Raw genomic sequence first — 13,078 nt, forward strand, 5'->3', positions numbered from 1 at the left:
TTTCAGGGTTTCCACCATAATGCTGCTTTTTAGAAATAGTACTTACGTTGAGCTAATGTTCTTAAAATATAAATAAATTATACCTTTCCATTTTAATATTCTTTTATTTTCAATTACAGCATTAATACATGATAGCATATATCTCTTATAAGCCTGTTGCATCAAATGAAAAGCCACTTCAATGCCACCTACCCCTCCCTCAGCACAGCAGTGCTGAGAGCAGGCATGAAGGTAGCTAAATCACTGTGGAGTGGAATTTGATGTATTTGGGAAAGAGAAATATTTCAAAGTAATATTTTCATAGTAATCTGCTTTCTGACTCTATTGATAGGAATCACTTTCTATCTTTATTGCTACTACTTACACCAAATACAGCAACATTGCTACAAAGACAAACGACAGTGAAATATATTTACAAGAACACTGGAGAGCTTTTATCTACTGATAAGGAAGCATTATAATAATTTTTTAAATTTTTATTTAAAAAATATGATTGGGGTGCTCCTTGCCCTTCTCAAACAAGAAGCAATCTCAGCTCTTTGCTGATCTGCCAGCATTGTTGCCTTCATGGGTGGTAGTTAAGATTATGAAAATATAAACCACAGAACAGAAGTGGATAGAGTGGGGAAAAAGTAATTTAAAATGCCAAGGAGAATAAGTAAATAACTCCCAGGGAAAAAAAATTGCACAATAGAAACTAGACTTTCAGTACAGTGTAGTTAACTGTACTTTTAAAAGAGAATCATGGAGATGTCTATATAGATCACAAAACAAATACTTGACATTAATTTGTACTACTAGCAAATCATTAAAAAATGAATAATTAACCATCTTGCTGTTAAAGAATAAAAATCAGCAGAAAGGAAGGTAAGGCTGACTCTTTTGCAGAGAGGCAATGTTTTCATATTTCTCAATGCAGCTGTAGAGGAGTCCCACTTGAAAATAGTGTAGGTTATCTGACTAAATATGAAAGCAGTTGTATTGTAAATTAAATGGAAGAACAACTTTTAAATGTTGTTTCTGAAAGTCTAGAGGACTTCCATTTCACCAATTTACATTTACATATTTTGAATGAAATAGAATTTTCGCACTGACTGTAAAAACAATCTGGTCTTACCCTTGTTCATTTATTTTTCTGATTTATGAATATTTTCCCTTTGATTTTTCCAGATTTATTTTAGTGTTTCTGAGGATAAATCACTGCCTTTTGAAAGGATAAGAAACATTTAGATTTTTGTTTTCTTCTGTTTACTTTAAATCATGGAACTAGCACTTGTCTTTCTACTTTCTACTTTGTATAACAATTTGTAAATTCACAACTTGGAGAGTTAATGTAGTCACTGAGGGATTGTGAAATTTAGGCTGTCAGAGAGACACAACAGAACACTAACCATTTTTTCTCATGCTGATAAGTCATTTATTTTATCTTCTAAAAATTAATAGAATTTAAGTTAATGTTTAATGTCTTGACTCTCAGTATACTTACATATGATGTAATTTTCCTGTACTAATGTCTCTATTTGAATTAAATCATATGCCTTTCATAATCCAGCTACTTAGCAATGAGAATTGGCAAACTAAGATGTGATTAATGCTTATTTGAGTACTGGCATTTATGTTTTAAAATATCACATAGGGGTTGCACATGTGAAGGAGCTTATGACTGATTTATCACTTTCACCAGTTATTTTTAGCTCTGGCCAGGCTACCTGCACTGTAGGGTCACCTGAGGTTTTTCTCCTTTGTGAACCCTGTTTCCTACATGCAGCAAGATATTGGTTCAAAGTTTTCATGATGAGAGTACTTGAATACATAATAAAGATTTTTTAAAAACAATAATAATAATCTTGTAAGTGGGAAGATAGCCAGAGTAGCAGTTTAATACCTTTTCCTTTTCACGTTCATGTTTCTGGGATCTTTTTTTCCCAGAAGTCTAAATTTAGAGTAGTGGCTTTTGAGCTTTTTTTGTTTTCAGATTTGAGGAATGGAAAGATGGTTGTTTTGCTCTAATAATTTCACACAGTGTAATTCTGCTTGGTAGTATTTACAGTATGACGTGCAGTCTCTGAACCACACTATCAACCAGTAGTGCTGCTTATGTCAAGCTAAGAAAGGACAGAAAAAAGTACAAGAAAAAATTCCTTGAGAAATGAGAGGTGGAACTGGCCATCCAAATGAGCATGACCGAATTTTGAATCTACTTGAAGAAGAACTAGGTGACCACTTAGAAGGAAATGTAAGAAGAAGGAAACAAAAAGAGATTTGCAGAAATAATAATAGGCAAATACACTCTGCTTTTAAGTATTTGCATGATAACCAATTACATTAAATTCAATGCTAATGTATGATTTTACAAAATTTGTACAGGATCTTCCCAATAATATGATTCATCAAGTAGCTATTAAGTCTCTGCCTCAGGAATGGCTTTGGTGTGAAACCTGGTGTGATGATGAATCCAAGAAAAAGGCTAAAACAATAGACTTGGTGAGTTGATTCTGAGTTAAATTAGTTTTACAGATTAAAACCTTTGCTATAATTTCTGTGGCTTTTGAGATGCGTGTGTGTGATGTCACGGCAGCCTTGCTGGAATGCACTGGGACACAACTTCTCCTGAAATACAGCAACTTTTCTCCTTTCCTCTGAGACCACTCCCACTTGCTCTGTTCCAAATGTACAAATATTAAAGCTGAAACCTGTACCCCAAAATTAAATGTCACTTTCTGTAACTAGACAGGACTGGGGGGGTTGCACACCTGTGCATGTATTTGCCTTACCCTGTTTCCATGTGCTGCCAGGTTAGTGGAACTCTCAAGTCCTGTTAGCTGGGTATTGTGTGGTGCTGCTGCCCTCCCTACAATGGAGGTTCCTCCAGAACCTGCTGTGTTAGAGAACTTCATGCTGTTGTGATTTTCTCTGTCCATTTCACCACTATAAACAGGAGATAAAGCACAGCTTAAAAAGTGTAATGTTGAGGAGACAGAAGGAAGTGTCTGTCTTTGGGAACTGAAACACAGCAAATGTTCTTCTGTGTGCATATTGCCCCCATCCCATTTTTTCCCTCATTCTCATTTTGTGACAACCCCCACATACTGGAAGTGATAGGTCAGAGACACAAATCTGAAGAAAAAAAGGACAGTTGGAACCTGGGGCAGATAATGTGCAGATACTTTTGTTTTCTTTGTGTCTTTACAGTTGCTAAAACAAGGGGGGTTTTGTGCACTAAAGATGGGTGCTCTCTGTTCAAGAAAGACTGAAATTAAGTCACTAGACCTCCTCTCATAGAATCATAGAATCTTAGGGGCTGGAAGGGACCTTGAAAGATCATCTAGTCCAACCCCCCTGCCAAAGCAGGGTCACCTAGAGTACATCACACAGGAACTCACCCAGGTGGGTTTTGAATGTCTCCAGTGAAGGAGACTCCACAACCTCCCTGGGCAGTCTGTTCCAGTGCTCTGTCACTCTTACAGTAAAAATATTTTTTTTGGATATTCACCTTGAACCTCCTATGCTCCAATTTACACCCATTACCCCTTGTCCTATCACTGGTCATCACTGAGAAAAGCCTAACTCCGTCCCCCTGACACTCACCCCTTACGTATTTGTAACCATTGATGAGGTCACCCCTCAGTCTCCTTTTCTCCAAGCTCAAGAGACCCAGCTCCCTCAGCCTTTCCTCATAAGGGAGATGTTCCACTCCCTTAATCATCTTTGTAGCTCTGCGCTGGACTCTTTCAAGCAGTTCCCTGTCCTTCTTGAACTGAGGGGCCCAGAACTGGACACAATACTCCAGATGTGGCCTCACCAATGCAGAATAGAGGGGGAGGAGAACCTCTCTTGACCTACTAACCACACCCTTTCTAATGCACCCCAGGATGCCATTGGCCTTCTTGGCCACAAGGGCACATTGCTGGCTCATGGTCATCCTCCTGTCTACCAGGACCCCCAGGTCTCTTTCACCTACACTACTCTCCAGCAGTTCAGCCCCCAACCTGTACTGGGACATGGTGTTGTTCTTCCCCAAATGTAAAACTCTGCACTTCCCCTTGTTGAATTTCATCATGTTTCTCCCCGCCCAACTCTCCAACCTATCTAAGTCTCTCTGAATGGCAGCACAGCCTTCTGGTGTGTCAGCCACTCCTCCCAGCTTAGTGTCATCAGAAAACTTGCTGAGGGTACATTCTATACCCTCATCCAGGTCGTTGATGAAGATGTTGAACAACACCGGTCCCAGTACAATCCTCAATCCCCTATTGTCATGTATCACATTTTATTGTGACTTCCATTTATGTTATTTTATGGAAGTAATCAATTTTCTAGACAACACTAGGGGAAGCATCACAAACTCAATAAAAACCTTATCAAAATTCCATTTCAATATGCTGATTACTTTCTTTTATCTATCTTAGTAGTCTTGTGCTAGCTGTGCCCCTGCTATCCATAGTCAGGATCACATGGAAAAATAAAATGTATTTACAGTAAAATGTTTTGAGTTATTTAAACAGGGTTTATTTACAATTTGGTTTGTGTGTTGTTTTGAGTTGTTTTTATTATTAACATCAAGGTAGCTGATCTTACACACTGCCCTACGATGAAAATGTAAAAGCTGACAACATGATTTTAGTTAAATACCACCTCAGAAAGGTGGTATTTTCACATGTGCTTTGTTTTTACATCTAGTTTGGTTTGAATTTTCAGTGCAACAATCCCCAAACCAAAGAACCAAAATTAAAAGCTGCTGCCCGGATAGTTCCCGAATGGGTTGACTATGACTCGGAGATACGAAAGTTAATACAAGAAATTGAAACTGAGAAGAAAAACGTAACATCGTTCTTCCAAAAAGGTAATTTACATGCATATTCATCTGTTAGCTTTAAAAAAAAAAAGTATTAATACAGTTGAGATTAAGATTGGGGTCAGTAGGCACAAATACTGTATTTGAGCCACAAATATTCCAAAGGGCACGTTAGCCTAGACCTCACTAAATGAGTCTAAAGCTAATGTCTGCTAAGCATTGGGTAACTGAGTCTCTATTAATTTGCCTTTGCATTTCTCACTCTTGTCTCATCTGTGTAGGGCCTTTTCACACCAGACTACACAGTATTTTAGTTTACCAATATATTTTAGTTTCATTTTTTACTATTTTTTTTTTTAACTGAGTTAGTTGAATAGCATTGAAAAAAACCCAAAACACCCTCACAAGACTTGCAGTAAGACTTGACTTAACTTTGCAGTAATGCAAAACCAAAGAAATGGGGATCTCGGCACTCACAGTTGAGTAACAAGTTTAACAAATAAATATGTAAGTCTTGAGCCAAGGAGCAATGTCACTTTGGGCTATAAAGAATTCTTCCTTGTCTTATTTGTGAAAGCTCATAGTTAACATTTAGTGAGGCTCCAAAAATGAAGTTCATGCTGCTAGTTGACTGACTAGCAGTATGTGGAAAGTTAGGGGTTTCTCCACGTTTTACAAAACTAGTCATTAAGTCTTTATGTAACTGATTTTTGTATTTTTTCCCCTTTTGGCTACAGGTCTTAAGCACGATGAACTTTAGCACAGCCTGTGAACAGCAGTGCTGACAGCTCAGTGGTCTTCTGCGAGGGGCTGAAGGGAAGTTCCAGCTGCTGCCTTGGCACTATTTGGTACCTTCTTTAATGTGGAGTCAAATATTTTATTACTGTTATTTAAAAAGGAGAAATCCACAGGTACTCGATTTCACTCCTTTTTAAACCAGTGTAGAGTGGTTTTCTTTTCCTCCAATAAAAGATAAGTTTGCCCAGAGGATTTTGGAATAAAGGAACAATGTGTTTGTTCAGCTCTTCAAAGATGGATTGTGTCAGCCTGGAGAAGGACACACACATTCAATATGTACATGAACACTGGTTTGTGCCTATTACCTGCATTAAGCTAATGCATTTAAATACAAAGGATTTTGGTTGTACATCCATAGTTTTGCCCCTGGAGAAATCACAAGAAGAAATCTCAGTGTAGGAAAGACACTACATGAAAAATCAGCTTGTGTAATTTAGACCACATGAATCTAAGTCAACTTTGAAGCTTGCTGAAGCACAAGTGTCATTTCTCATTGATTATGCAGGATTGATGCAGTCTTACTCATTTTAAAGAATCACTTTTGATTCTTAAGACTCCTTTTGGTCACTTATATCTAGTATGTCATAAAATTCCAGTATGTTTTTTGGTTAAGGTCATTTTCCAACCAGCAAACATTGTATCAGAAGGTCAGCACCTGAAAGGTGCTTCCACTCAATTTTTATTATCATCATTCTGTTTAGAATTTAAAATAATAAAATACTTGAGAAAGTTTTACTACCAGTGTGGTGTCTCCTCTAATTTTATAAGTTTGTACTCACAAAACTATTTCTGTAATGGTCTGCTGATAAATTTGAGCTCACAAAAATTAGCAGTGAAAAGTTCTTGCAACATGTATTTGAAAATAGGGAATTTGTTTGTTAACCTGAAATCTTGTGCCTTAAATACAGACTGGTTTTTAGGCTGTGCTGGTTTCAAAGAAGATTGGGTATAACCACAGATTCTTACAAGAACAACTCAATGCAATCTTTCAGTCTAAATGGTTGAAATTATAAAAGGGAATTTGCATGAGGTGGTTGACCATGATGAGTTGCATACGTCCATCCAGCAAATAAGTGAATAAGTAGTAAGAAAAGCGAAGCATGTTTTTCATGCTATGTCATTGTCCTCAGGTGTAGCTTTTAAAATTTCATACTGCCAGAGCAACTGTTTAAAACGATGTTTTGCTGCCATTTTTCAAGTCCTAGCAATGAGGCATGCAAGATTTGTTTACATATTTATATATATTTATGTTACATTTCTGCACTTTGAACAGTTTTGTTGTGTCACATGCAGATTTTAGAAGGTCTGTTGTGGGCATTTTCTGTGTGGTATGTACCCCACAAAGTGTTTCCTGTGTAACCCAATAGCAATAATCAATTAATACTAATGTCCCTTCTCTTGAATGATCCCATTTCACTGCAGTATCTGTTTTGTTAGGCCTGTTCTCTGATGTCTACTTCAGGAGATCAAGCAGCAGGTTGAACATATTTGAACATATTTTTGAGAAGCTGATATTTTTATACCAAAGAGAGTGATTTGTAATTCAGCTAGCAGATGTACATGCACTATTACTAGAAATGCAATGTGTAATGAGGAAATAACTGTTACTTGGTATTGGAGAAAAAAAATGATTAGTCAACTGCTTATTCTTTTTTTGGTTGTTTGTTGTTTGTTTTTTTTAAATCTTATACTTCCATCCTAATGTTCTACCTGCAGCAGCATTTCAAATTGATCTGATTTCAAATTCATCTGATTTCAAATTCATCTGTCTTGGAATATCATGCCTGAAACATACCTTGGAAACTTTTTAAAGACAGGAGTTAAAGGCTCTTTTAAGAAACATGCTCTTTACTTATTGTTACTATGCTGGAAATTTGTTATGCAGTATAAAAAGTTGTTCATTTCATCTGTAGCATCCCATTCTTTCAAAAACTTGATTACTTCTACAGGCTTTAAGAAAGAAATGCCTCTTCAAATAGTATTTGCTTGAGATTACTTGAATGATTAGTATATAATTTCTTAAAAGTGTTAATTTGCTGGACATATTTTGAAGATTTAAATGTTTTCCTACTGTTGTATGGACTTGTAAAAAAAGTTTTACAGCCTCTCTTTTTCCTGCCCAATAATATTTTGAAGGAAAACTTTCTTGAAGTGATAAGTTTATAAAACAAAGAGGACTGACAAATATACTAACTGCCCTTCAAAGATCTCTTGAAAGCAGCACTTTGATTTAGCATATTTTTTTAATATTAAAGCAGTAGATTGTACATGTTGTACAAAATATTAAAGGCAGCACTGGTGAAAAATATATTTTCTGTTCTCCTCTTTTGTATAATACAGTAAGCATTAAATGCTTGGTTAATAGACTAAGGCAAAAAAAATACAGCAAGTTCTCAGATGTCTTTCATCTGAATCAAGTGTTTGTGCTGGGAAGCAACACCAATGTTCTCAACTAGGAATCTGCTGTAGGGTGAGAACCTGGAGCCACAGAGGATGCTTACTCCTAGTTTCCAATCTGTTTGCTCTGCCCTGTGAAAGGGAAGGAAAACAATCCTGGATTATAGAAGTGTTACAGAAACCTGGTTCAAATCAGTAAATAAGCAAAGTAACATTTTAATTGTTCAACTGAAGAGTTTATACAATTTATTTTCATATTACTATGACATGGTCCTTCTACATCTTACTCTTTGTAATGTCAACCAGTAAGTTGAACAGCAAATGACCAAACCCAGACATTCCTGCACTATTGTTGATATGCCAGAGCTTTCATATTGAAAATTTCAATTTAGTATTGAAAATATTTCTCAGTAAGGTTCCTTTTAACCTTTTTCCTCAATGTTTTCAATCTTTACCACCCTTAACATGAGCTATCCTATAGCAAGCAGCTGGCATCCTCTAAAGCACAGTTACAGGAGTAGGGAAGTTCCACCTATAGAAAAGTTCTTCACATTTAGGAAGATGATGCCAAGATACAAACCTCTCTTAAGTGTTCTGAGAACTGCCAGAACTTGGCAATGTTACAAACCCTGCAAAACAGCTGCTTTGCTGTGGCTCTACCTGTAGTTTCTCCTGTTGGTCCATTGTGTGTCCCTCTTCGCAGTAGCTGGATATTCACTCTACTTACAGCTGTAAGCCTGAAGAAAAAAAACAAACCCAACCACACAACCCTCAAAACCAACCCTGCACTCTTGCTGCAATGCCTTCCCCCGTCCTTGTGGAATTGAGTTTCCAAGAATCTCTCCTAGACCATAACTGCACCTCTCACTGTTGTGCTTTTTCTGAGGTCAACAAAGTCTGAAGTGTTTGTACCTGACAGTTAAACCACAGGGTTCCAAAGACACAGGGTGGGAGACCATACCAAGAAACCTTTCATAAAGCCTGGCCTCTTGAAGAAGGCCTTGCTTCCACCCACCCTCCCCCAAGAAAATCTCATCTCACCTTCTGTGGTCAGTGTTACACTGTCAGCTGCAAGCCTTGTCATTTAGACTTGGACACCTTTGTTCTCACCCAGCTGTGTGTGCATCCACACCCTTCAACCACTGTGTACACACACAAACCAAGGTGTAAAATAAAATGCTTCCAACCAGGAACTCTAAGATAAACATTTTCAAAGGAAAAGGATAAGAAAACAGCCCACAGGCTTGATGACCCATAAGGAGCTGACTTCCAGATTCACACTGTCATTCCTACATGTGGACATGCCCAGCACAACCTCAGGTAGGACTGTCATCTTTATAGACACCACAGATCTGAATCCGTTTCTCATGTTGCTGCACAGGGGTTCCATTGGTGAGCAGCTGGAGCCCTCAGCAGTGCCTTGTGGCATGAGTGTGAGCCAGCACTTTCTTCAGAAGTCACTGATGGGTCCAGGTTCTGCTGGCAGGCTTTAAGTGCACACTGCACAGAGGGCCAGGACACAGCTTCTGCTCCAGCCTCCTCTAGGCTCAGCCTTTGCAGTGTACCTCCTGCCTCTTGTTGCCTCAGCTGGCCTTGAAGTCCATCTGAAAGAGATGCTGCCCAAATAACTCCTGCAGGCTCAACAACTCCTGGAACATGTACTGGATTAAATAGCAAAAAAAAACCCATTTACTGTCTTTAATAGTTTTCTTAATTGCCTAGAACTCAGAGTACACCCTGCTCTTACACAGCCCACATGCCCTCAGCCACCCACCTCCTTTTCCCCAAGTCGCTGGCTGGCCAGAAGTCCCAGCCTGAGAAGGCAGAGGGGGACTCCTCCCCTCCCCTTGGCATCACCAGCAACCAAGGGGCCAGAGGCTTTCCTGGGACAGGCCCCTATCCCAACAGATCCTGCCCCCACCAGTGCAGAGCCTGGATCAGTCTGGAACAGTTTGTCAGGCAGTGTCCCCTACACTCCGTTCACCACCTCCCTGCACTCCTGCCCCCAGCTCAGCTGCAAAGAGAGGGCTGCACCCACAGGCAGGAACCAGCTGTGTCCCACCTACCCAGCAGGTAAACTCTGAAACCCAGCTGTGATGGATCTGAAAGCTGCTTCACTCTGTACCCAACTTGTCAAAGCCTGACAACTGCACCAGCTCCCTAAGAAATGGAAAGTTTTCATACCCAAGTCAGGGTTTTGGCAGCCTCTTACTGCAGTTCTGCACAGCTCCAACATCAAACTTGGAAGAGCAGGATGAGGAAAGAAGGGCAGACAAGTACACTGTGGTGCTTTCTCTTCATCATAAATACCTTTATTGTGAAAAATACCATAAAATAACTCCCACAGTTCTAGAAAAAACAGTTCTTGCTTTTTAGATTTATGATTTTATATAAAGACATTTTATAATTTGAAACATTTGATAAAACTCTTGCTAGCTTTACTTATCCTTCCTAAAACATAAAACTGCTACTTCGAGATTTGCTGAGGGCAAAGAAAAAAAAAATTATTCTCCTGTTTTTTTTTTATTATTCTATGGATAGAAGTGTGTAGTACAGAGCAAACAAACAATACCTTACAATAAGGCACTTTTAAATACAACTAACCTGCTATGCTATACTGGCTTGTTTCCAGCAAAGCTCCTACAGATCACAGCCCTAAACAGAAGAATAATTCTTATTCCAAGCACTGGTCTGAAAACTGAATCAATAACAAGCCTTATTAAAAAAAAAAAAAGTTTAAGCTGACACATTTTCTGCATATGTCACAAGTGTGAGCTCTTAATAGCTCACTTTGAATCTGTTTTAATACTGATCTGTTAATACATCAGTATTAAGCATATATCAAGTAAAATATGCACCCCCCCCCACCTTCATTTTACGAAGTTGGAAACTAAGTTGATTAAAACAGAGAGAATTCAACCAAGCCAAGTCTGCATCTACGTATAGGCCAATTATTGCAACAATGCTTCATGCACATCTCGGGGTTTACAAAATACCAAGACATTTATTTCAATGTTCAGTTATTGAACATTATTGCACTACAGACACCCACTAATAAAAAAAAAAGGCAAACTCTGCTTCCCCACACATTTGCTTGCACCATTTAACGCTCAGTGTGTTCCCAGAGCTTCATTTTCCCAAGTCACATCAGGACACGCACGCATCATGGTATCTGGAGACCCATGGAATCTACATGTTCTCTCTCTCTTTAGCACAAGTTTGTCCTTCTGTATGTTGAGAAGTACCTCAGAGCTAAAAGCCAGCTTCTACTCCCTTAAGAACAGTTCTGGAGGGATGACAATTCTGGTAATCAGCAGCTGCTTAACATCAGTAAGCCTTACTCTCCATTGTCATTTGTTTGTTTTGTTTTCAAGACACTGTTTTTTCCACAGAAGGAATCCATGAGAAGCATTTGTGCATTAATCATCTTCCTTCTTCTACTGACTACATTCAAGCCTTTTTTTTTTTTTCCTTAATGCTAATTGTCCCTTTCCTGTTCATTCTCAAAATGAACATTATCCTTTTTGTTCCTGACTGCTTCCAGTGTGCAGCAGAACTGCTCATTGTCTTAGAGGAACAAGGACCCGCTGCTCAAACATCCGTGTCTTGTATGAATAGTTTACTTAGGAGATGCCACCTTATTCCTTCCCTTAAAAAAACCCAATAATTAAAAACCAGGGGACAATTTTCTCAGCTATAGCTTTTAGAAGAAAGGGATGAGAACAAAAACAAAGTAGTGCTTTCAGAGAAGTTTCATTTCTAGCACTTCCCTAACACACAAACACAGCTGATCTGTGGTGACTTCCCAAAACTCACCAACCTCATGTAGGTACACAACATGAGATACTGCTCACACTGGTCACTCAATGTTAATGTAAAAACAGCCCCAGTATAAAAGTGCAGAGCAATGGCTCACACACAAACACATACAGCCAGTAATCCACAGAGCTGCTGCCCAGCCCACAGCCAGCAGGGCTGTGTCCAGGTCACCACAGGGGACAGAGGGCTGATGACAGCCAAGGGAAGCCCCTGTGTGTGACAGTCACCTCTACCCATCTCCTCCTTACTGTGAGCAGAGAGCGGATGTGCAGAGCTGGCTGCATCAGCTGACACCACAGCTCGACAGGTTGTTTGTTGTGCACCAAGTTCCCATGTCTGAGCCCTGGAGGTCCTGCAAGAACCTTGCTAGCCTGGAATGGCATGAACAGGATCCTGAGCGTCTTCTACAGAGTTTGAACAAAAAGTTGTCAGACGGGTCAAAAGCATAAGTCACATTTCTAGAAAGCCATTCAACTTGGAAAATATGTGTGTCACTGGAGTTTGTAACAGGCTGGTGGGGTGTTTTTGTGCCACAAACTCTTAGAAACCACCACATACACGCTTCAGCTTGAAGATAAATTTCTGCTGAACAAACACTGACCCTTCCACTGCTGTTGAAAACCATTTTTCGAAGCCAAAGGGCCTCATGATGTTTGTAAAGAAGACAAGGCTTATGCTCCAATAGCAACTCCGATTAGAGTCACAACAAACCCACTGTCAGACTGAAGGCCTTATTCACCAATGCCATTTGTTTCACTGAGGCTGCTTATGCTTTCAAGTGCCATGAACTGAAGTGAGAGAAGATTCCTATCCACTGATTATTGTTTTCCAGTTAAAATCCAATCAAGAAAACACTGATGAACTAAGCAGTGCCTCCTAAGAAAATGGCTGCTGATGAAACTCATCAGTAATTATGATCTATTCGGTTGCAGAATGAGAAGACTATTCACTCCAGCAGCTACAGTCCTGGGAATACCTCCCATGGCATTCAACAAAGTTTGATCAAGACATTAAACCAATTTTAGTTATGGGCACACAGGAAAAATAAACCAGACTTTTGGCTCATGGGAAGTTAGTCCCCCTTTTTGCACACAGGCAGTTGTTTCCTGCAGCCCTGCGGCTGTTGTACAACACATCACATTCCTCCCAACAATGTCACATGGTATCGACTTGCTGTTGCATCACCCCACAGAAATGAGGTCGTAGCACTGGAATCTGCAGTTCAGTCACCTCACAACCCCCATCACTTCTGAGCTTATGTACAGAGACATA

The 13,078-nt window shown here is 39.2% G+C and overlaps 1 protein-coding gene across 1 annotated transcript in view; it reads left to right on the top strand.

Moving 5' to 3' along the window:
- The window catches only part of UGGT2 (UDP-glucose glycoprotein glucosyltransferase 2), a 78,945-nt gene extending 73,393 nt beyond the window's left edge, over positions 1–5,552 (top strand). Inside the window, exons 36-38 of the mRNA XM_010006352.1 lie at positions 2,368–2,484; positions 4,696–4,840; positions 5,530–5,552. Of these exons, the coding sequence (XP_010004654.1) occupies positions 2,368–2,484; positions 4,696–4,840; positions 5,530–5,552 (285 nt within the window). The remainder of the gene's footprint in view (positions 1–2,367; positions 2,485–4,695; positions 4,841–5,529) is intronic.
- The last annotated feature ends 7,526 nt before the right edge of the window (positions 5,553–13,078 follow it).

Source organism: Chaetura pelagica, unplaced genomic scaffold, assembly GCF_000747805.2.
Source record: "Chaetura pelagica isolate M959 unplaced genomic scaffold, ChaPel_1.0 scaffold29, whole genome shotgun sequence".
Lineage (NCBI taxonomy): Eukaryota > Metazoa > Chordata > Aves > Apodiformes > Apodidae > Chaetura > Chaetura pelagica.